General features: G+C 40.8%; 1 protein-coding gene across 5 annotated transcripts in view; it reads left to right on the forward strand.

Moving 5' to 3' along the window:
- LOC139333409 (CUB and sushi domain-containing protein 3-like) overlaps positions 1–26,160 on the forward strand; it is a 224,752-nt gene that overhangs the window by 187,631 nt on the left and 10,961 nt on the right. For all 5 annotated transcript variants that reach the window (XM_070965782.1, XM_070965784.1, XM_070965783.1 and 2 more), the window contains 6 exons: positions 2,193–2,369; positions 8,497–8,679; positions 15,042–15,215; positions 20,666–20,839; positions 21,740–21,813; positions 22,978–23,089. In XM_070965782.1, the coding sequence (XP_070821883.1) occupies positions 2,193–2,369; positions 8,497–8,679; positions 15,042–15,215; positions 20,666–20,839; positions 21,740–21,813; positions 22,978–23,089 (894 nt within the window). The remainder of the gene's footprint in view (positions 1–2,192; positions 2,370–8,496; positions 8,680–15,041; positions 15,216–20,665; positions 20,840–21,739; positions 21,814–22,977; positions 23,090–26,160) is intronic.

Genomic DNA, 26,160 nt, shown 5'->3' on the forward strand with positions numbered 1-26,160 from the left:
CTATGGGTGCACAGATAGGTGCTCGTGTGCATCCACACATACACAAATGATTGCAAAAGCTCACAAACACAGTACTGCAGCAGATGGATAAGTATCTCTCTGCTGCAGTCTGATATTTTCTGCCAGCACATGGTGCTGTGACTAGCCTCCAGATTGCAACCAAAAAATTCATTAATTCTAGACACCTAAAGCCAAGTTCTTTTTGGATTGTGATAAATGAACCATTGTGAATTTTGAAGATATTAGTTCGCAGAACGCCAGCTCTACATCTTGCATAAATTACCCCCAGGGGTCAACCGGATATTGAGGCAAATGTTTGACTGCTCCTGCTCTCCTCTACTGTCCGCTAGCTTGGCACAGAGCCAGTGTAATTTTTAATGTGATAGGCCAATGCACAGACCCTCTGTACTGCTCTCTGTTCATCTGCCTTTCATTCCACCTCTCTTGTTTCTCCCTTTTCCTCTTTCTGTTTCTCTTCTCTTTCCCTCTATTCTTTATTTCCCCTGACATCAGCGTTTTTCTCTTGCTTCTCCCCTGATTCCTCTCCGTCTTAATCTCATTCTCTGGCCGTCTCTACATCTCTGTCCAGTCCTCCATCTGTCCCTCCTCTGTCTCTCACTCTCTATTGCTCAGCCTGACCCTCCCCCTCTCCTTTTACCCCACATCTCTCTTCCACTACCCTTTTATCTCTCTATCTCACCACTGAACCCCTGATTTAAAGATTGTTTTAGCCACCTTAAGAGGGAGGGGGCAGGAATTCACTGGAGCTGCTGTTTGTGATCTAAAGCCCTGTCTACTGTTAAAGCCCATCCATCCGTTATCCACAGCCTCTTACAGTCAGTGTGGATATTCAGCTTAATATCCATCTCACAATACTATCAAGGTCTGTTTTGTGTTTCTGTCATCATGTCTGTCTTGAATTATTAAGAGAGGAAGCCAAAGAGGCTACCATTCTTTATTTTTGGCAAGGGTGTGCGCGTGCATATGCTTGTGTGTCCACTTACAGTACAGTAATGTGAGCCTGTTGGCACCTGGCGTGTGTGTGGGTATGTGCCTGTGTGATGAGCTTGTGCGTGTATGTGCTGTTTGTGTGTATGCACATGTGGTGATCGAGAAATCACCGCCGCAGCTACAACGTGTCTGTCTCCTACAAGAATCACTATTTCAAATTTTCCAGGCAATTAGGTGATTGAGAGAGCAAACCGGTTTCACAATTAGACATGATTTAGAGCAGAAGAAAAATACATGAAGCACACCCTGTCCTTTCCCCTCATCAGGGACGAATGTTGGCATATTCTGGAAACGCTGTAAAGGACGCCTTCATGTAAGCCCAACCATTCAGTCCACTACAGAGAGTCTCTTTTTCCCTGCCAGGGACTGCACATGTAAAGTAACACTTTGCATGAAATCCAACCTCCTGTCTGAGTTCAGCTTGTGCTTTAAACTGTGATATTTCATCATATGACCTAGAAAGTAATTCCAAATGGTTCGAAAATAGATAAAAGTAAAATAACTCTACATCTGTTCATTATTCAGTAAAACATAATAGCCAAAAGTTCTGAACCTTGAGACCATAGCTGCAAATTTTCACATTGCTCCCACGTTCCTCCTCTTCTTTTTAGACGGCACTAAATGTCATTGCCATGGATGTATTATGGGACTTGACAATACACAAAGTGCACTTTATTTACTGATGACTCATCAACAGTGTGGCACGGATTTGTCTACCACTGCACCAGTTCTGCTCATCAGCCCCTCTTAATAAAGCTGTGATGCTGTATAGATTAGTGTTTCTTCACTGATTTGGTGCACAGCTTCTTTAAAAAAGAAAAACAATGCGTCCTTGCAGCCCCAGATGTGAGGCACAGAGGCATGATGGGGAACTCTGACACAAGCCAACAATTTCTATCTTCCCTTTTCAGACTGTTCCACCTGAGTGCTAATTGGAATAAGAAAAACTAGCTGTATTTACAGCTCAAAAGCAAAACAGCAGTTATTTCATAAACAAATATTGCTCTTCACAATCTGGCAGGAATATATTTTTCAAAGCCCTTTAATCATATTGAGACCTTCAGAAGTCATCTTGAGGCTCCCGACCCTCAGATTGTGAATCACTGATATGGAGAATGCAAAATCCATTACTAGTCTACACCCTTGACCTTCACTCCTCTCTTTTCTCCCCTGTCTTACAGCGGTACAGTGCAGTAACCCATCTACACCTGCTCATGGCCGCATTTCCCGCGTGGATGGAACAACTTTCTCCCACTCCATCGTGTATTCTTGCATGGAGGGATATTTCCTCTCTGGCTCGCCCACACGCCAGTGTTTGGCAAATGGCACGTGGTCTGGCACGGCTCCAAACTGCACAAGTGAGTTTTTATATACGCAGAAACATGAAGTGATATTGGATTCATGTCTGTTGGTCTTGTGGACACACTTAAAAGGCTACTCCGCTGCACAGTTCCTATGTGATGAAATGAAGGAAGAACAATGCATTGTCTATTCACTGTCAAAGGAAATCATGAAATGATAAGTGTCTGACCAATGGGATGTGGTCAGGCATTGTTCCAATTATACCAGTGCTTTGAACAGAAATGCAACAGAGTACAATTCATTGTTCCTCGGTTGATCACATCCAGCTAAGCTACACTTACACAAGCATTGGCAGGCACAGAATGGGATATTGTTGCTTTCAGAAATAGAACAGAGAGATAAAGGAAATAGGACGAGGAAGATTGGGCACTCCCCTGCGTGTCATGGATGCACCCAAATTGAAGTTAGTGTTTTCCTGGTAGTGAGCCGCCGCTAACCAATTACACATGGCCAGGCGTGTCAGTCACAATAATTGTTGTGCTGTTAGTACAGTAAACAGAATCAGCCACTGTTTTTGTGCTCTGTGTGATGCTGTATGGACAAATTAAACATTTCATAAATACTGTAAAGCAGATAAACCCCTCTGAAAAGAATGAAGACAGATGGGACTGAAAACGATTTCACTCCCTATTTCTGCCAAACGGAGGCTTGGGTGTAAGATTTCAAATAGCGCATAAATCTGTTTGAGCCTCTCTCCCTGCAAAGCGTCAAAACTGTCAGGCAGTTTTTTATTGTCTGGATCTCAGCAAATGAGCCTTGCAGTAATTAAGAAGTATGCCAATCTATATTCAATTTGCACCAGGATGACTATCAAACAAAATTACACATTGTTCTTCTCTCTGAAAATCACCATATTCTCTATTCCTCATTCTTTTTGCTGTTATTGAATCACAAGAAAAGATAAATGGTATGGGCATAATTTTCAATTTTTGAATGAAATGAGTCTCTGGAGAGGTATACTCAGGGAGGGAGGGAGAAGGAGAAAGATTGGAAATTGGATTGAATAATAATGATCAAACATGCAGAAACGCAAAATAGCTTTCTTGCTTCTTTTCCCCACTTTCAAGCCTGCTCATCAGCGAAGTTATTACCGTTATCCTCCTGTATGCTATCACTTCACATTAAATTTTAGTGGTCAGTTCAGGGACATCAACACTTAAGATGCTAAGATTGGCTCAGTGTGCCTTCATTAAGGAGGCAATCATTTTCACGGTTCATGGGTAATCGATCATGTAGGTTACCAGATCAAAGTCACACAACACTCTCAAGGGGAGAGAGAAAAGTTCTTCTTTTATTTTTTTCTGATTGCCCTTGATGGTTGATAAATGAAATTTATAGAGCATGTTAAGGAATTAGGGAATTAGTAGAAGTGAATTTGGAAAGAGGCTTGCTCAGTGAACTGTGAAGTAAAAACCATAAAGCACTTTCTGAAATGAACAGTAAACACAGATTATTCAGCGAGACGATTTACCATGTAACATGATCATGTTGATTTATATCGACCATTTTTGGTCTTCCTCCTCCAGTATTTCCTCTCCCCTGGTTACACAGTGGTGTTGGATTCCTCATCGATGTTGGGGTTGGAGGACAGGGGGCAAAATTGCTGTCTTTATTCTTAAACATCATTTAAAGCAAAAACTCATCGGCATGGTTCAAAAATGCAGATACAGTAAGGGATTAAGAGAGATCTGATGACTGACCGGCTGCATATAAATGTGGGTTTTACTGGGCTACTGCAGTGCATGTACATGTGCATGAACTCCTTTGATTTCCTGGCTTAACCTTATTTCTCCCAGTAACCCAGTTTTCTTGGGAGCAAGTAAATGTTACTGAATGAAAAAGCTGCAGAGTTAAGTTGAGCTGTTGAAGTCAACAGCCTGCAGCTTTTCAGCGTTGTGCTGTCTGACTGGATTTTTCACTGCTGCAAATAGACAGACACGTGTAAATATTTACATTAATGTACACACACACTGTTTCTACCCTTTTCTCTCTCCTGGTGAGACCACTTTCCACTTCCTCACAAGATGTTTCTGGGTGAAACCAATTGAAATTTTTATGAGCTGTCTTTTGTTCCTGCCAGCTACATCTGGCTTATGTGTGAAGAGACGTAGCGTGCTTAATTCAAGATAATGTGTTTCAGTGTAATTTTGGTGGCTCAGAGTCAAAATGAACTGATGACCAATGTGGCAAACACACTCATGTGCAGTCACTCAAAAATGCGTATATATATATATATATATATATATAAATACCACATACACTTAGCTACAGAGACAGTAGGTCAGCTATTATTTCCCATAATTGTAAGATTCTAATGCTAAAAAACATATGGCAGGTTATTCCAATCTCCTGGTTTTTGGTTCTCTCGCCCAACAATGAATTATAGCCTTTTAGTGAAATAGAGTTTTGTTTGTCGTTAATGCAGATTTTGTCATGCCATTGTTATTACCAGGTTCATATGCTAACCTTACAAAATCTGTCTCTCTGATGTGAAATTTCCCTCTCCAGCAAAGTGGCAGATGGCCGATGGTTTTTTTCACTGCTGCCAACAGTGGTGCTAATTTCAGACCCTGATTATTACATCTTTATATGTAGTTAGACATTTGGAATGTGTGGAATGTGTATATGCTCATTACAGTGTTTGAAATCCACTTTAATCATTCAGGGTGGTCTTTGATTGTAGGAAATATTGATCTATATATAGATCTGTCCCAATCTGTTTTTGTTTTCATTCAAGGTATTTCAGTCTGCATTGGCAGACTGTGTCCAGGAGACTTTCATTGTGCCCTGATGGTCAATCTCACTGACTTTGGTGATCCCATGACTTTTCCTTTAATGCCACCAGCAGGTCAAAGTTTTCCTGCACCCTGTGAAGTATCTCTATCTGTATATAAGATATTAGATTAAGTATTATTCTTCTGCAGCACTACATGCACACTGAAAATATGTTCAAAATCAATTTTGGTGAAAAGTTGACAATATATGACCAGCTAAAGAACATCTGCGTTATTTTCCAACTTTGAATCAAAGATTTCACACGCAGACATGTTTTAATAACTTGAGGTTGAGGCCACTGAATACACAGATATAGAAATGCAGCCACATTTTCCACTGCTGTATATCGCTGCTGTCTGTCGGTGCATCCACTGTATTGGAAGGGTGAAGACTAGCATCTAAACTTATACAAATGAAGAGTGGAGCTGCTGTTTTTCTGGATAAAAAGTGCTATGATGTTTATGTTTATGCTTGTTTTAATATTCAAGAGTTTATGATCTATGTGGAGTCTAAAAAATGTTTCATCTCCAGTTACATGGAATCTCTTAGAATCTATAATTAGGCCGTAAAAGCTGCTAGACAATCATGAGAGAAGTGTGTATCAACATGAGGCTCACATGAACTGAATTACTTATGTGGTGGAAAATAATTCATTGTCATAAGGAATTGTAAAAACACGTTTGTCAAGCGTGGGTTTGGCTTATTTTGCTTGGTTGATACTTGTTGAGATGTCCCTCTATAATGAAATTTAATGAACATGAACTGTGCAGAAAGTTTTTTTTTACATTGTGGGAATAGCTTTTTCTGTCTACATGCCCATAATTTTAGCTTTTCTTGGTCACAACACACCTCATTCCCTTTTAATAATTGAAGAAGTGCATAGAAAAAAGCAACAAACTCAAATAGTGAATAGAGTCAGTCTGTTTTTATAAAGGACAAAGATATACTCTCATACAAACAAATGCAGTCAATTTTAAGATAAGTTATGCCTTCATGGATCTCAGAGTGGAAATTCTGTATAAATTCAATATACAGTATAGTGCATCATTGCATTATTATAAATAAAAATAATGCTAGTAATAGTAGCCTATGTATAATAAGGTGTATGAATATATAAATAATAATATTTGCAATAAATGTTCATAGCACAAATAGTAATAATAGAATCATATTATAATAGTACAAGAAAAATAGTTAATACAATAGTTAATAGTGAATAATACAATAGTATAAGAAGTATGAAGAAAAAATAATGGCATAATAATTCCTAAATATATACAGTATGCGTGTATAATAAAAACAAAAATGTTGTGCTTTTATTCTTCAAATATTCAGAGTTCTGTTCTGTTTTTTTGATCTTTTTGCAAAAAATAAAAGTTCCAGTTCTACAATATAAAAAACATCTGCACATTTTCATGTACTTTAAATTGTATACAATTCTTTATGACAGTGACTTATTTTCCTCAACATAAGTAATGCAGTTTATCTCTCCCCCATTTATTTGTATTTGTTTTCAAGCCAGTCTTGACCCCTCCAATCAACGGCAACGTTGACATACAATCCAGCGGCCGACGAGATATCTACATTTCTGTATCATGCAAAAAGAAAACTCCCATTGATGTAAATAACAGCAGTACTTTCCACAAACATTGCTGGTCATTTGTTTATATGGAATAATATGTCCTATGATTACATTCATTAGCAAAGCAAGAGTCGTTCTTCCCTTTATGTTCTCATATTGCTGCCTGAAGGGTGGAATGATGGATGTACAAATCGCCCGATGTAAACAGGAAACCAGAATTATGCCAAGTAGCAGGGATATTATTTCTAAATAGAAAGGTTGTTGAGATTCTCAGCAAGTCGCCCTCTGCATGATAGATGCCACTCTAGGCGTGAGTGGAAAAATATGTTCTCGTTTGATTTGGGTGAACTGACCCAAAAAAGAGTTCACTACCCACAAGGCCTGTAAAGTCCAAAAAATTAGATGAGGCTGACAGGTTAGTTTATTTATCACACAAACAATTTCCATAAAAGGCAGGCAGCAGTGCATATATGCACAAACATCAAATACATCACTGCCAACTGCACTCCAACTCAGCCATCCATAGTATGGAATTCCTCCAAGTAAACAGAAAACACACACAACAAATAGCTATTTAACCTGTGCCATCCATCAGATAAACATCAAGGCAGTGCAGTTAACCTCTCATTTCTTTGGATTTTCTTGCAGGGCATTGTCTTACCTGCAGTTGTTTTGTGCTGTTATTGAAAATGGAAACATCCAGGATTAGATTCATTGTTGGAGCAAGCAAGAAAGTTGTGCCATCAATTCAGAGCCTCAGTTGGTGTCAAAGTGAGGACCAAAAACTAACAGCTCTCAGATGTATTCTGTCAGGACGCAAAGTTAGTCTCACCCGGCCATGATGAATATGTCCAAGTGTTGAAGATCCTGGCAGCGACTGAAAATAAACAAGCAGGAATTAATTTAAGGGAGGAGGCGTTAGCAGGGACAGCCATATGCATCAAACTGGCTTCTTACGTTAAGGTGAACAAGTTGGGAAAGAGTTTTGTAATAAGTAGGCACAAATTAGGGTTGTAAGATGAAACGAGGGCTATGAAAAAGCAATCAAATACAGGCTGGTGACTTCCAGTTTCATCAGAGATAGCACTAGGTTAAGACCTGACATGAACATGTAGTGGGCCAACACTCAGCCATCTGTTTACTTTGGAGGAATTGTGCCATGAGAAGAAGCCAAGAATAGTCATGTAAAAAGAAGAGAGAGAACAAAAATCACCGGAGTAAGGAAGCTCCCCAACATAATTTTTTTTCTAAATATATTTTCATCATGACGTGTCCTGTTCACGTCAGGTGGGGTGGACTGTAGAGGAAAGCAATTGATGACCACCACACAATAAACACCTTCTCTTCAGCAAGTCATCACTGTACTAAGCTGTTCAAAACTTTTGTATACTTTTGACGTGGATGAGAAGATAATTATTAAGGCTGAGATGATAATTATTAATCATCACCCACCCAGTACCCTGTGCCTATACTGTAGCATATGAAGAAAAATAACAAGTGCATGGCTAAGCCCTGATGGAACGAGTGAACAAATATTAGGAAATCAACAATAGCTTAAAAGAACACTAAAAACAGAAATACAAGGGCGAAAAATCGCACCGCTCTCTGAAGAAAGAGTGCTGCATAGACAATAATCCTGTTACATCAGACACTCTGTATTGATGTTTTACTTTTAATACACTTTGCAGTTGCTTTAATCACTGTTCAACAACACCATTAAGGATGATTTCTGATGCAAGTTCCCTATGTTTGACCACCAATGACAGTCATCACCTGCAGCGACCCTGGTATTCCAGCAAACGGCCTTAGATTTGGCGATGACATCACAGTGGGCCAGAATGTGACGTTCATGTGCCAGCCGGGGTATGTGATAATAGGAGGGGACAACACTGTCGCAAGGACCTGCACCAGCAATGGCACCTGGAGTGGCACCATGCCAGCATGCCAAGGTAAGTACCACCCTCAAGTGAACACACTCACATTCTCTGCACTGCACACGTGCCGCAGTAGACAGTCAACCTTGATAACCATCAGACCGTGCTGTAACAACCTTGGCACGGCAGCACACTGTCACATACAATATAACGTACATGCTTACACCCTGAGATCTAATGAGATTAGCAAGCAAGGTGACACAGAGCTTCCTATGTGGTCATATTCATCATATTCAGTGTGCTGATAACCAAAGCGCCAACGATATATAAGGCCTGTCTACGAGACAGACGCACACATGCAGATACATATATTTGTGTGCATGTCTATGTGCAGACAAGTGTTCATCTTGTAGCTGTTTTTTAATTTAGTTAAAGTCTTGTGTCAATTATGTCTATACTTTATTTAGTCAACCTCATTTGCTTTTTTTGTTTTTTGTTTTTTTCAAAAGATCTGGACAGTTTAGCCTTAGTCAAAGACAGCCAAAACAATTTTAGTCAATGACAGCTGTTGACATTTTAGTCATCAGATTATTTAAAGCATTTTAGGCCATCTAGATTTTATTTTATCATTATCTGATGAAAAAGGTCGATGGTTGTCAAAATGCAGCAGTTAGTAAGTTAGCTGCTCGGGTGTTCGCTGCATGCTAGGCTGTTCTTTATGGTTGTTTTTTTGAAGATTTTGGTAGTTTTTATTTTTCAAATTGCATTGTAGTCTCGTCTTTTATCACCAACAATATTGCATGCTGACAAAGCTGACAGTTAGTGTTTAGTGACGGTTTTCATTAAAATTCACTCGTATAAACACATATACCCGCAACACTGCAAATAATTTTAAGTCTGTTTCCCAAATAAGGGACGGCATCGCTCAGCAGGCTTTTTTTTTTTTACATCTGTAGAGCCCTTGACCTAGGACACTGTAATTTCACCCAAACCTGCATCTAGAGTTGCACCTGTGGTGGCACAGAGCCAAGGCTAAAAGTTCCTCTGACTCTTCATGATGGATGACTCACAAGTCCTCTTCATCACAACAAGGATCCCTCTAATTGTACTCCTACTAGTTAATCACTCTCTCTGAAAGTGTGTGCACACTCTATGGGCCTGATTAACATCAAAGTTAAAAAATCCACCAAGAGGACTTAGTTGTACGCCCATCAGCACTACATCACTCTATGATTTATGATGCTCGGGTGGAGGCATAGATTAGCATGCCTGTCATTGACACCTAAAAGTAAGTATCACAGACGAGATTAACTTGTGCCGCAAACAGATCAAAAGTACACCAGGAAGGGGAAGAGCCCACGAGGCAAATGGTGGCTTATTGTTGCTAAGGAACTGTTGCTGTCTCAGTCGCCGAGAAGGAAGCTGCCGTTATGTTTGCCTTAAGAAATGAGAAAGAGCAAAGGAAATGCGAGAGAAAAAGAGGCAGAGGGTGAGAGAACGACATGCACAAACAGAACAACAGGTAGGAGACACGAGCTACAGAGAGGAAAGAGTTCGACGAAATCCAACACACGGACACATTCTTTGAGAGGGAATGAATATCAGGGAATGTAAAAGCATGAAGCCTGTTGATCTTTTTTCTACTTATGTAATGGCTGTTTTTGTTTCTAGATATACTCCATGTATAAAATGCTGTTGTAGACCCAGAAGTATTTGTCACCTTTCCTTAGCTCAGCTCGTAGGGAACCACAGTTTGAAGCCACATACTTCTTGGCCTCCTCAGGCTCCCTAGAACCTCGCCTCAAAGTCTTCAACATCCAAACTGACACTGATTTGTAATATTTCATGGGCATGTTTCATTATTAACGTGCCCTGTTCCGTGGTACGTTGAAGCTGTTGGATAAATCGATGGTCGCACAACCCAAGGCAGTTTAAATGGAGAGAGAGAGAGAGAGAGAGAGAGAGAGAGAGAGAGAGAGAGAGAGAGAGAGAGAGAGAGAGAGAGGCAGAAAAGTGTGGGTGTATGTGTGCACGCATGTGTGTATAAAACTGTGTGAAGCTCCTAACCTCCGAGCTCTAATCCTTGACAGCTACCGCAGCAGCTCAGGCGCTCGGCCCCGATGCTGCCACGCTTGATGGTGGTGGTGTGGAGAGGAGCGAAACCCTAGAGCTTAGCCTTCCTCATCACACACTAACACACGTATAGATTCACAAAGAGGGCATGCGGCTGCACAAGTGTCTCTCATGCATGCGTAGACACAGATGCTTACATATCTTCAGCTCGTACTGGCCTGTATGCATTAGTCAGTGAGCCACAGGGTCCCTCCTCTCACCCTGGCCGCTGCTCTCACTTTTCCAGTGGTGCTCACTCCTCTCATGGGGTAAATGAATAAAAGAAAGTCAGGAGTGAGGAGTGAGGAGCTGGTGCTCTATATTAATTTTGTGATTCCTCAGTGTGGTTGGGTCATAAAGAAGAAATACAGATGTTTGATGCTTTATTTTCTGCTTGTCATTGCTCACTTCCTCTCCCTTGGTCTCTTTCTAAGACTATCTAGGACAGAACTGCTCACTGGTAATTATGGCTTTTTTATCTTCTCTCTCACTGACAGCCTACGCACAGAGAGGTCTTGGAAAAGGACTGAGAAAATATCTATTTTCTTTTCATGCATGTGAAACTGAAAACAATGCCTCTTCCAGCAAAGATCAGAAGCCTTTTTTATTTTTTTTGCATGATTGAGTTCAAGTTGAAGGTATAGCAGTTCAGTCAGGATGAGCTGTTCGAAATGTGTCATGATGCAGGGCATCTGTCACCTTGTCATAGATTTGGATGATGTGCTGCAGGGATTATGCACCAGTATTCCACCGAGAGAGGGGTAAAAAAGACGGAGAGAGGAAAGCGTGAAAAGAAAAGACAGAGAGCGAGCATTTTCAGACCGAGAGAGACAAAGAGCTTTTACCTGTGCCGACTCTGTGCATAATTTTGCACTTGATGTGTGTGCGTCAGTGCTAGCCATGCTGTTTGTGTGTGTGGTGCTCATACACACGCTGCCGATGACACATCCTAAGCCTCGCCCGGCAAGGATTCAGTTTGAATCCCAGGTTTGGCGTGTTCAGCTAAGAGGCACTAATGCTGCTTAGAACTACTTAGGAAAATGGGGACACTCTTCACTTCCCATTCAGTTCTGCTTGCCACCCATGCCTCTTTTATTTATTTATTTATTTTATTTAAAGAATTTTCTGATGCAGTGCTTATGGGATTAGAAGGCCTACTCCAGTAATCAGCGTAATTTGCCTACTTGCACACATGCATTCACACATCCTCCCTCTGTCTCTTGCTCTCTTTTGTCTCTCTTTCGTCTCTCACACAGACACACTGTAGGGACGCACATACACACCCAAACAGACTGTCTACTTGATAGCATCCAGCTGGGCATTTTAGAGAGGTATTTCAAAATGAAGTGCTTTTTTTTCTAGCACTCTAAAGCAACAACATGGAAATCCCAAATTGAAGGCACTCTTTACTAATTCATTAACATCAAAGAGAAACAATTTCAAGTGAACTTGTTTCTCCTTGAGAACCTGAGAAACAAAATAGCATTATCAAACAAAACATTAAAAAACAGATTGCGACATCAGTATGGTTTTGCCTTTAGCTTTTATTCAGTATTCATCATGGCCTAAATATCTTTCCAAATATAGCATGCATCTAAAGCATGTATACTGTACAGTGCTGCAGCATGTCTGTATGGAAATCTTTTTGGATCTGCTGCCAACCAAGAACAAAAGATGGTTCCACCTTGGAGAGAATGTGTGAATATCCCACAGTGGTTTGCTCCACATTTACTGTAATTCACTGTGTAGAAAAAGAAAAACGAAGTAAACTTTATGAGGCACGAAAGTTGTCCGTCATGCCCTCAACTTACATTAACACTCCCACTATCAGAATTTAGAAGCCCCCTCATTTTCCAGTTTGATATGTCATACAGTGTGAAAACTGTCTTTAAACAGCTGGCCAGAAGGTTGCTTCCTGAATTTTGTCAATAAAATAAATAGAACTTGAGTGAGTTTCTAAGAAAGGGAGCTACAAGCAATTAATCATGTATCAGTGTTCACTTTTCCATCTATTTTCGATTTCATACTGAGATGCTTTGTTCAAATTGGGTGCACTTATTCTCTAAATACATCATAGTTTTAGTCCAATTTATACTGACAACACATTTTAATCAATGGTTAAAGTCTTGTTCAGGTTATCAGTCATGGTGTTGTAGTTAAGTACCTGTGTAGGAATCTATATTAAAATTCAACGCTGCAAACTGCGATTCAGTCATTTCTTGTAAACTAATTTTCTAACCAATCAAAGACAACAGCAGGTAATTTGATTGATCTCTCCAACAGGGGCCAAGTGAAATCACCTGCAGTCTTTTCTCAGCATGATCAGCATGACGCCTTCTGTCATGCAATATGCAAAGTTGCTTTGATGTAGTGAGTAATTGTGCTCTTAGTATGTGCGGCAGGAACGTTTCTGGTTTGGACGTGGGTAGTGGAGCTGAGGAAACGAAAAGAAAGGCAATTGGCTTGATGCATACAAGCAGGCAGGTGGAAAGAAGCCAGTCGTGGAAATGTTCAAGGGCCAGGTGATCTCAAATATGACTAGTCCAACTTGCCTTAGCTAAGTCTTTGTCTATCTAATGGTGCCCAAAAATGCAGCGGGTGCGTGTGTCTCTATTCATGGTCCTGCCCAGAGCAGCGATATCCATAGAGTCTGACTTCACGTGGCTGCATCTGTATATATTTGTCATGTATTCAGTAAGTGAAAATGACTGTGTTGTTGCGCTGCCAAAACACTAAACCTTAACTTGAGAACCATGGTGTTAACATGACAGTTTAAGTAACCGGATTTGTAAACTAAACATCTGATCTTAACAGACGGTTGCAAGGCTTGGATATAGCCTTGCTTCAATTTGCAGATCTTTGTTCAAGTGTTTCGGCATGCATGAGTATGTCTGAAAGAACGAGAGACTTGGGGAAATCATGGGTGTTGAGGGAGGATAGTAATGGTATAAAACAACTGCTATAATTTATTCACATCCCTAAAACCCATATCCCATCTGTGTCCCCACGGGTTCATCTCCAAGTGTGTCAGAACAAACTCCGAGCTTTATTATGCATTCATTTATTACATTTGTTGAGCAGAAAGTTTACGGCTTACATAGACACAAGATGTCCCCTCATTTCTCGCAGAAATTATTCAGTATTCTCTAAACAGAAACAGTACAAAAATCCCGCATAGTCACAGTCAAAACATAGGCCATTTCTATGGGCTAAAGACCTAGTTTTCACTCAGTCGTAATCCATGTTGTGCAGAATGGTGACCTTGTGCCTCCCCTGTTGCCTCTTGATTGCACTGAAGCATGAGGTGTAATAATAGATTTGATGAAATAGTGATGTAGAAGAAGAAGAAGCTAACTTCAATCCTGGTGTGTCTTCCTGGGACATTCTATCTCTCTGGATATAAATGGGAAGATAAAACCTCTTGAGAATGACAATTTATTGGGTAGAAAGTGGGTTTATTACAGTGTTAATACATTTTAACACCACTACTCCCTCTTATCATCACCAGCTCTATGTTTCAAATTTTTCATTAGAAATGCAAAGACCCAGGATATAGCCATATCCCTGTAAATCCACATAAATCATAGTAATTATCTCCAAGCTTTAACATTGTGTGTTATCCTTGACTTACATCCAATAGCTCAGTGGTTCAATTGTACAAAGATGGAAGAAAGCGGCTGTGTTTTCCGGAGGATTCTTTATGATCCTTCAGTCCTTGTGTCCAGAGCTGTACAACCAAATATTCTCAACCCCACTGAATTGAAGTCATAAAGTGTTGCTGCCTTAATTCTTATTTTGACTTTGACAAGTATTGATTTCTCAGGCAGAGCAGATATTTTAGCTGGGACTCCATACGCTCTCACTCCATATCCTCTGTGGACAGTGCCCAAGGATTTTTAAATTCCACCCTCAAAACCAGCTCTGTCATGTTTGCTGTGGACCCTCCATTGCTGCAACAACACTCAGTTCATGAATTAAACCTTGAACATTTGGGACATCATTAAGGGCTGTCAGTGTACTATTTCTTTACATTGTAGAGTTGAAATATTTCAGATTTTAAAATGTCTGTGTGACTTTTATATAATCCAGTGTTGTTGGATTTGCCTTGACGCATTGGTTGACACCTTTTTTCAGCTTCTGAATTTAGAAATTTTACTCTTGCTCTTGGCTAAGATCTGATTTGCTCTGATGTCTGTCTTGTTTTGGTCTCAGCCCCACAGTCTTGACACAAACCTGACTGTCTTGAGGTTACCTGTTGCAGCTGTTCTGTGCATCGATTGTACTCAGATATGCTTTTCTTTCCTGTGTCCTCACTTTTCCCACAGTGGTGACGTGTCCTACACCCACACCTGTACCAAACGGCCTCCTAGAGGGCTCAGTGTTGGAATGGGGTACCAGTGTGAGCTACAGCTGCCTACCTGGCTACGAGCTGTCTTTCCCTGCTGTGCTCACCTGCACAGGGAATGGGACATGGAGCGGAGACCTGCCTCAGTGCTTGCGTGAGTCACCGTTTCTTACTTTCTGGATAATTATAATGATAATTATAGAGGTCTCTAAGAGGAAGTCTTATGTTTAGACTGAAATGGTCTTGGTGACATTTCCGGTGCCGTTTGATACATGGTTATTTGCACAGTGGGCTGAATTGGATCTTTTCTCCTGACATTCCTTTTTAAACATTATGAAGCACGTGAAATGCTGGACTCATGATTAAAATCTGGCATCCTGTTGCTTTTCCTCTTCCACATCTATTGATTTTGGATTCATAATGCCTCTGTATTTGACTGTAAAATTACCAGGGTTCCCACTGTGCATTGAATTTGTAGAAAATATGGATTACTGAGCGGTGATAATCCAGACAAGCGTAATCACATTATTGTACAAATTTTGTTTGGGAAGTTGTAAAGTAATAGGTAATTTCTCAGTCTCTTAACAGGGCTGTTCTACCTGCAGGCCATTTTACAACTTCTCTCATACATTCCATACATTGGTATAGTTTTTTTCTGTCTGAGGCAAGCCCCTTCTACCACCTTGCTGCTTGCCCCTTTCGAGGTTATCTCAGGTGAATTAAATTAATGAAAGTTATGAATAAATCATAGTATTCGACATCATGGCCTTGGTGGAAAAGCTGAATCACAATACAAATAGAGTAGAACAGTCTTATAGAGATGCAGAACAGGGATTATTAGTGTTGCTCCAAGTTGCAACGTCAAGGTCCTTTTTTGTTAGCAGTGACTTAATCCCAAAACCACCGTCTGCAGTTACTGAAAAATGATGCTGAACAATGCCAAGCATGAGACGGGCATTGCATCCTACCTGTTCATGAAGGACACAAATTAATATTTCCTCATTCGTACTTCGAAATGGAACCTCCAATTTAAATTTTGATTAAATGAAAAGTGAATCGACCTCTAGCCCTGGAGTCAAAGCTACAACATCGATGATGAAGATGATGATCTGAGTGGAACTCCAAGTGAAGTGTCTGATGCTCTTTACTACATTAAGACCTTCTTAGAATCATCTTTGCAAGCATAATAATAACCCCTGGGATGCATGGCTGCTCAAGAGCATCTCACTGTCAGACAGGAATGAAATATCAAGGAGAGTAAAGCACTTGGACATGTACTTATTTCTCTCTGAATGCAAGTCAGGACTAATTGGAATAACAACAAATGCCACCAAAAAATATTCACGCACAACAGTCCAAGTGCTAAAATATGTGTTGTTTTTTTCAGACTGCTGTGCTGCACTGAAGGCATTACCACTTAAACTGTTTAATGTAGGCAGTCCTTTCATTTTGACTGTTGAATTGCTCCATTTTACAGCAATTGCCACATTGATTGATTATTAGAGCCATCTTTTGTGGGTAATCTCTGCAGATGGCTACATGCATTCCTTTGCAAACACTTACTTCACTGTGTTGATTGGTAACTTTAGGTAGGAGCTTATGAATTGAAGGAAAATAAGATGGTTTGCAGTATTTTAGTAACACGTGATGTCTGAGACTCTGAGCCTGTTTCAAAAGAACCACATTCACTTGTGTGTTATCCAACTGACATACTGTTAGTGTCTGTGATCATGTAACCAGAGGCACAGTTATGGCCACCATGCAGTTATTGTAATTCATGTAAGTCAGTGCGTGCACACTGCTGTGTAATCTGTATCCTACCCTGCAAAGGATTGTATTTGTCTGATATCACCAGATATGTGCTTTAGCACTGCAAAGTGTCCAACTGCCTGTTTTATTGAGGGGCACTGGTATGTCTGCATTCTGGTCCTGAATTGCTATGATGGGTAAAAAATGGCATCTGGACACAAAATGGATAAGGTTCCACTTGGTAAATGTACCATGTCTACTTGCTGTCTGCTGCAATTATGATGAGCAGTGTCATCCCTCAACACACTACAATCATTTTTCCACTTCAACACCTCCAAAACAGCCTCCTGCAGACATCTGAGCATGTAACCTTTATGTACCACGGTGTAACGCTAGTGTTTGTGCCTCAGCACTGAATTGTTTTTTTATGTAGTAATTTCATTTTCCAGCCCCGTTACTTACTACCCAGAATGCTATGTTCCAATGCTAGTGCAAAACTGACACAAATTTAGAGCCATTCAGTATAAATATTGTTCAGTGTAATCAATAACCAGCTTCTGTGAAGAACCCCTGGCTCTCCTAAACATATTGTTGTAGCTAGCCTCCTGCTACAGTACTCGAAGTGGAAGCAAGTCTGTGATAAATCACTGAAGTTCACTAAAGCAAATAAATTAGTCTGGAAAATGGAACAACGGGGAAGAAAGTGCTGATCATATTTGCTGTAGAAAAGGTTGTTATCTATACATTGAAGTGTCAGCGAAGCACCCACAGTAATCATAGATCCTTATAGTCCTTATAAATCCTGAAGTAATTATTAAAAGGTAAATCTTCTGTTAGTGTCGATGCTCTCAATGCAGTCACAGGACTGATCAATACTGCATCTACTCTGCATTACTTTAGAAACTCATACATTTGCCATGAAACAGCTCTTAATGCACACAGGCCAAGAATGTTTTTGTATCTGTGCACAGGGTGCAAAGATATACTCTAAGTATTAGTCAATACATTATATCATCGTGTAGACTGAAGATATTTCCCATTTAGCAACAACATTATGAGCTGAGCAGGAGCAATAGCAGACTTTAGAAATATGACTGCAATTCATACTCAGCACTTTCAGTTGAAATACAGCTCAGCAACTCTGCAGGAGATGCCATGCATCTGCAAAAGCAAATCCATCTTTGCATTTCTAAAAATTTGTACTTTGTAAGCATTTGCAGCTAAACAGGATTAAGATGCATATTCATGTTCCCCAACACAACACAGCAAAATTCAGTGTCTGAGAATGCTACTTCATGTGTCTGCTGGGATGAGACTGTGATCCCAACTTTGAATCTGGCCTCTGCATACTGATTACTTCAAAGCATTGATAATTCATCAAGGAAGGGGAGATGCTGAGAAAAAGTTTGACTAGCCCCCCCCCCGTCTCTCATCCATCTACACACACACACACACACACACACACACATACACACACACACACACACACACACCTACACACACACACACACACACACACACACACACACACACACACACACACACCGCATTAAATATGCTGAGCTTGGTTTGGCCCTGGGCCATTTCTCTTATATATCCATAAAGCAGTACATTTTTTCCCCTGCAGCTTGAAGCTTGTGACTGATGTGCATGTCACCTGTTTGGCCTGTATTGTCAGCCCTCCAAAAAAATGCCATCTGAATACTGAGTCTTACAATGTTATTTGAAAAGTGACAAGAATCCTTCTCAGATCCAGCCAGACTTTTGCATCTTTATTTGTTGTCATGTCCCACGCGGTCAAAATGCTGGGTGCTCAGGGGCTGCAACTCACAATGCAGTCCCACTATATAGGCGAGCATACCTACGTATTTTGTAGGAGTAAGATATGTCTCTGAATACATGGATTTGTTTCTGAGATAACAGTTTGCAGTAAAACCTTGATTAAGGCATTCCTGCATAGAGTGGATTCTAATCTCCTCTTTTACTAGATATCTCTTATGTCAGGGCTTGGTGGTGGGAAGCCCCTGTTGGTTCCTGACTTCTAGGAAGAGAGCAAGCGAGAACTAATCTCTGTCTGCAGACCTCCACGCAGCAGCACATGTCAGGTCTGGAGAAGCAGCCCGGGTTATTATTGGCTTGATCCCACAGTGCTCTGGCTGCGTGACTGAATGCTGTGACGCTCGTCCTCGCCTCTGTTCTCTCTCACACTGAGCATTTCTGAAACTCCCACAGCTAACGAGTAACTTTTTCTGTTCAGTGCGGTTGTAGTAGAGTGATGGATGTATATATGCAGTAAAGATGCATAGAAAGATACACTGACAGACTGTAAAATGGCTGACTAATCTCTCCATCAAGCCTACTCAGGCTAAATCTTTCCAGTCAATTTGATTAGATGTCTATAAGCAATAAATTGCAGCAGCAGCAGTGATGATCCAATGGGCTTCATCTGCGGAGGCTGTTGTGAGGGAATTTTCTATCACAGGCCTTCTGTATTAAGGCGCCCAAAAGTCTCAGGGTTGGATAACACAGAGGCCTCAGACAGAGACACAACATAATATTTGGAGGCCATTCTAGCAGACAGCAGATAGGAAGTCTCTCCTCGTGAGGTAGCCAAGGTCTTGCAGATAAACTGTATAGACTGACATTTTAAGAGAATTAGGTCAAAAGTGTCCTCAGTTAGAGGGATGGATGTCAGGGCATACGTAAGTATGGTATGAGCTATTGTTTGGGCTTTGACTATCCAATAGAGTACCAGAAATGTAGAAGGAGGGTGCAGAATATCCATAATAAGGAAATAGTTCAAGGAATAGAAGGGAAAACATGTGACATTGGGGGTATTAATACACCCCATTAGATCGGACATCTTCAGAGTTTGGTGTGGCACTACCTTGGTTCACTTGTGGACATTGTGTTGCTCATCAACTTCTCCTTGATGCATCAAGCCTGCAATAAATACCTCTGCATAACACATCTGAAGTCTCCTGGTGAACTCCCTCCTTCAGCTCACAAGAATTTCCACCACAGCTGTGACTGGAGTCCCATTCAAAAGGTGAGATCATACAAGTGGCCTGGAGAGCAACAGTGGCAGCAGATGGCTCCAGTTGTGTTAACCGCAAGGCCCTGTCAGAGAAATTAATATTTCACTTGCTAATTATTTTGATCTAGTTGAATGCCATCAGTTCCTGCACTCCCTCTCTGCTGACAAGATGAATATTCTGTACCTACTGCAAGGTTGATTGTTGGAAACAAAAAAAAAAGAAATGTTTTGACAGAGCAATTCATCCTGAGACATGGAGTCAATGCATTTGCCCACATGTAATGAAAAAACAGCAAAAGGAATTTGTACAACAAGCATAATATCAATGCAATTTGAATAGTTTGGTCCATGAATACTTTGTAAATCATATGAAAGTCATTTTTACAGTCAGGTACTCAAATAAATGGCATATGATAAAAAAGCCCATTGAAAACAGCAAAGCACACGGCAGCAGTGGAAACCACTGTTGGCACTCCTCGTCATGCTCTGATCCTGTATGGGTACAGCAGCAGCCCACACATCTTATTATTTCTGAATTCAATGTTGAATAGACTATTCAATGTGGCGTTCAATTGACTAGCTGCTGCAGTACTCCTTATGTGTAATGAGGTTAAGAAGAGATGGAAGTTCGGATTGTAGAAATAGGGCAGTACAATAAGGCATCAACATGAACATGAACTGGAGGGAAGGTGGAACGGTGGCGTGTGGTGCGATGTTGCATGAATACTTGCAGGAAAATGTGTGAAAATGTGAACATCTGTGTTTGGATTTGTTGGCCCTGATCACATCAGCAGTATTCCACATTTCTGCCTCTGCAGCCAAGTTCTGTGGAGACCCTGGTACGCCTGCCAAAGGACGGAGAGAAGGGCGCAGCTTCATCTTCAAGTCTGAGGTGACGTTTAGCTGCAGTGCCCCCTACGTGCTGGTGGGATCAACAACACGCATGTGCCAGGAGGATGGCGCCTGGAGCGGATCTCAGCCTCGGTGTATCGGTCAGTGCTGAGTATTAGCCTCTATGTTGATTCAGCTAATCCACAGAACGATTGGGCCTCAGACCTTGTTGTAATTCTTGTGGACATGAAGTTACATTATTGACCATTGAATGATTTAATCCCATGAACTGACTTTCCTCCATGAAAAAGTTTTAGTTTGTAGAGTGAAATAAAAAATGGAGTTAAAAAGGAGAAGCACTGCGAGGGCGCTTATTACTTGTGCTGTTCAGAAGGTACCTGCAGTGTACGTGTTTGGAGAGGGAGACATTATTATTTGCTGCTCTGCATCACATTGGATTTGAAATGAATCAGTGGAATCAAGATGTCTGCCAGGTACCGTCAAAAATGAAAGTAACACACAGCACTCAATCTAACTAATCTTCCAAATTTTGATCATTCATTGATGATCATTCCCTGTTGGTTCTTGAAGCAACTAACATAAATAACAAGACACCATTGAAGGTGAACTGGAATCGGTGCGTCACCATCTGGCACTTATGTAAAACTAAATCACGACAATGAAATACATTATTTGTATTGTTACCTCGGGGGCATTGCTTTATATTGGCAGCTTAGTGTTGCTGGAAATATTATGTGCTGAAGAAATATTTTACCACGGGGATGTGGCTTGAATTTGAATGTTGTCTCACCAATGAATAGAAGTCTCAGATGTCCACATTCTTGAGACTTTTAAAAACCAAGGAATTTATACTCAAAGAGACTAAAGATGGCTGCGTAATTCTGCTCATGTTGCCACGCCACTTCAGTAATTGTCCTCAGATACATCGTACACCAGAGAGAAATTGCTTTGTCATTATCAATGATTGCCCCTCTGTCATATTCTCATTTTTGCTCTCCTGCAATTCCCCTGCTCATTGTGACAATGATTTCTTATTCCAGAGCCCACGAGAACCACTTGTGAAAATCCAGGGACACCTGAGCATGGCTTTATGAATTACACAACCGGCTTTAAGGTAAATTGAACAAAACCTGTGATGGATACATTTTCTAAACGGATATTCTGACGCTATCAGAAAAAGTATGTTCCTAGTTGCAAACAGGTTTTTTTAAACAGGTATATAAACTATCAAACTAGAGCAACATATTTTACTGTGTATGGACTATAGTATATATATCATTTACTTAATTCAGCTCATGGAATGTCCATGTGATCAATATTTGAGGCTTGTGGGAGCCAGAGGTAGACGAGCATGAGCACGAGGCACCAAATCAAACTGCCATTCAAAGCTTGCAGCTCTACTGTGTCACCTGTCCTTAGTCCTCTTTGAAACGGGCAGCCTCCAGTGGATGTTCCAGGTGGAATCATCATTTATTCCTTTTGGATGATGTTCTGTGAGTACAAGGATGAAGCAGCCATTCATGTGTGTGTCTATCCCACATGGTTGCCCAGAAGAAAAGCAACAGGATTTCTCGTCCGCTGTGAATGTGTGTAGACATTGTGCATGCATAGATCTATAACAGTACGCAGTTTGAGCGTGAGTGTAAATCGAGCAATGCTAACATGCATCAGTCACGTAAACTGATGACCATTGGCGTGTGCTCAGTAGTTCCCTTGAGATGCTTTCAGCCAGTGTATTTCATTTTATTTCCTCCCTGTTGCTTTTAGAGTGTCACTTACAAGTTAAGTGCAATTTCTCCACAACATTCAGCAGAGTATCTGATACGAAATATTTCAAATGAAAGCAGAATGAGCTTATTATGTGGATCACTGCCTGTAATGGTTGTAGTCCTGCGTTTTTCTGCATTGCTGAACAACTTCAGCAATATCTTGACACTGGCGAATGAGAAAGTTCTGTGTCGATGCTGTCTTTAAACAGTCGACTGCCATGGTGGCTGAAAACAAAAGTCATTTATTAAGACAACAGAGGACAGTTACCACAAAGTCAGCTCCCTCACTTTCTAATGTCTTTGTGTTAGTTCAGAACATGAACATGGGCCATCGCCTCTAGGAATAGTCTCCATCTGCCTCCGCACACTACAGATAATCATTAAAAAGGAAAAAAACTAAAGTGTGCAGTATTTTTTCCAAGCTCTTTAGATTTGATGCTGGGAGCCTATTGGCATTTGCATCAGTGTATTGACTCTCTCCTCTTTGTGTGCTGTCTGTTTGTGGCCAGGTGGGCAGCAGAGTAGACTTTCAGTGCCAACAGGGGCACCTACTGCAGGGCTCCACCACCCGGCTGTGTTTGCCAGATCTCACCTGGACCGGCGTCCAGCCTACCTGTATCCGTGAGTGCTTATTCATCATACTCTCCTGCTGTATCTTTATATCACTCTGCCTGTATTTGTTTTTCACTTCCCTTCAGGCATCCTGTCACTGTTAATCTGCATTGCTGGCTACTCAGACACTTCCTTTTCTTTTCCTCAACCCTCTGCCTCGGTCGATGTGTCCTTCCAGTGCATCTTCGCTCATTCTCCCAATCCCGCCATAACTTTTGACCTCGCTGTAGATTGCAGTGAGCACCTCAATCAACCTACCATACCAGTCATTCAGAGACAGCAGTGTTGACTTTGATTACTGTCATTATGTTTGAACTACCTGAACTGTCTGCTAACACCAAGCTAACTCCAGGACTGTGCAGTCGCATCCAGTAATCCAGTAAATCAATGGAATCCCTTTCAGTGATATTTCATGGAAATATTACCAATCTTACTACAGCCTGCATGTTACTACGCACCCTCAGTGCAAACACTGGAGCTGTGCGATAATTCGGGGATTCAAATGATGTTTTGTAATCTTGATTTCATAACTACCCTAAGATGTAACACCCACTTGAATTTCCCAGAGACATTTGTGCTGAGAGAGCGAAAAATTGTAATACCTACCCCTCTACCCTTCATTCTCTCCCTGATCTACTCTGCAGCACGGCTTTATGTCTCTGAGCGTGTGTCTGTGTGTGTGTTTTAGTGGGAGGAGGAGAAGTTTTAAAGGGATTGTGAATCCTTGAATATGTGCATCGTGCTGTCTTTTTATTGTGCGTACTCTCCGTTGCCAGTTTTTTCGGTACACGTAGTTGAAACTAAAGCAGCCTAAAACAAGATAAATGCATTGCGTCCTCCTGTCATGAGGATTATCACGTTCAGGTTTTATTTACTGTTTTAAACAGGTGTTGATTGAAGTCTATGGGCATTTTGGAGGCTGTAGTTTGTGGCGATGTTGTGATACTGAGAAGTGTTTCTAATATTTAGCCTCCTCTCACTGAAACAAATGGGGTGAATTCATGTGATTGTGTGCAGGCACACTTAAATAAATATATTTCTTCAAGTACTTTTTATGATGTATATGTAAGCTGTAACATAAAGAGTAAATCCAGCAGATTTTTACAGCTGCCAAATATTTATAAAACTGTCAGTTTCCTGGTTTTCAAATTATAAGGAACAAAAAGGTTCATTTGAACAGCTGACAGCAGAAAAGAATCCAAAAAGCAAAGTCCCTTTCCAGACTCCTGTCACCAGACGGCTCCTCAGCCGTCCCTACTGCATCTGTATCTTCAAACCACTGACCATGTCGTCCCGCTCACTAAGGAAGGATTCAGGAGGTTGCACATCCTTTCGCTCCTTAATGGCATTTATTGCCAGCACTGTGACAGGTCCCTTAAAAAAAAGAGCAGTCAGAGTAGATTTAAGTCAACAGAATCATAGGTGAAAGCTCCAGCAAACTCCTCACACTCGCACTTACAAATTTCGTCATAACCAGAGAATTGACATTCTCTCTCAGGAGAGAAATGACTGTTACAGAGTCGACAATACTTAGTCCACCCTCTCCAGGGCTGCACGCACTGCTGTCAGAATCTTTGAAAGGTCGAGATGGCACGGCCCTGTGAGAGCCAAACTTTGTCTTGGAGCATTGAAGGAAAAAGAATACCAATATGCAAAATAATTCAGCCACAATGGAAGATAAACCAATAAACAAGACGATAAACTTTTAAGCTTTGAAATGTAATTTTCTTAGTCGCTTTCAGGTTGTCGACAGCCAGTTTCTCCGCTGAGGACACCTAATGCATAGTAATGTAGCTTTCATTATTATGGAAATATGGTACTTTTTCTACTGATGCTGTTTTAAAGGCTTTAATATAAGGCACTTTATCAGCAGCATCTTAGCGATGCACAGACACACACTGGGGTCAGGATTCGATTGCTTTATAGATCCATTTTGTGTATCTGTCAACATAAACAGAACATTAACACGAATATCAAGCAAAAGCAGCAGATCAGCATCCCAAACATCTACTGATGATGTTATGGGATTTGCACATTGATTTTTATTGAATTAACACACTTTGGAAACCAGCTAGCACATTTATAACTTAAAATCATGAAGCATTGTATTACATCAAACCACAGCCCATGTGTAGTGCTAAGATTTGAGGTACAGTACCTTCCCTCCATTTGCTATTATTTGGTCACTGCTGACGTCCAGTCCAGTGAATGGCCTCTGTGAGGTTCCTCGCTTCAGCCTTTTCAGATTTGTGTACTTAACATCCAAGCAGCCACATTTACTTTCGCAGTGGTGAACACAAAATGACATATTTTATACCTTTTTGTGTAACGGCGATGTAGCAAAAGCCACCCACTGAAATAGAAGTCAGACAACCAGTCCAGACTTCATTCACAGACGTTGTGTTTTGAGGCTTTTAACTCTCCTGACTCGCTCTGCTCTGCAGGTACAGTTCCTTAGCCAGGTTTGTCTGTCTCTGCTGAGGTTGCAGCATTTCAGGAGCTGCTCTCTGGCTCTGATCCATCGCCTGTGGAACCTTTAAAAATGTATTGATTTTCCTCTGCCCTCGTCCTGTCATTGTTACCGCTGGAATTAAAATAGAGAAATGTATCTCTGATGATCACCAGTCTGGAGCAACCCAGATTTTTATGAATAAAATATCAAATTTGAGGATACTTTGACCTGAATGTCACATAGACATTAGTGAAGCTGGTGTTGAAAGCTGATTAGTTACAACTGGTGTGTTTATTTTTCTTAATGCAGATATACAAGGTTAACCTGCACTTTAACTTTGCAGCACATTAGCTCTTTAGTTGGCTAGTGGTAGAAACATCAAGTTCATTACATTCACTGCCGTTTACCGTGTATTTCTACTTTAAAGTAAAACTATTATTTCATGTTAGTCCATTGATGTATAACGTTATTTTTTAAGTCATTTTTCACTCATACAGACTTGAAGGTGGACATGCAGACCCAGAGGTCTGTCTGGCCCATAATACATTGGAAGAAAACTGTGGTTATGTATATGTATTTGAATATGAGTGTTTTTGTATGGGCCCAACACTCTGTGTTGACCCTCGAT

The sequence above is a fragment of the Chaetodon trifascialis genome, chromosome 7 (genome assembly GCF_039877785.1).
Source record: "Chaetodon trifascialis isolate fChaTrf1 chromosome 7, fChaTrf1.hap1, whole genome shotgun sequence".
NCBI lineage: Eukaryota > Metazoa > Chordata > Actinopteri > Chaetodontiformes > Chaetodontidae > Chaetodon > Chaetodon trifascialis.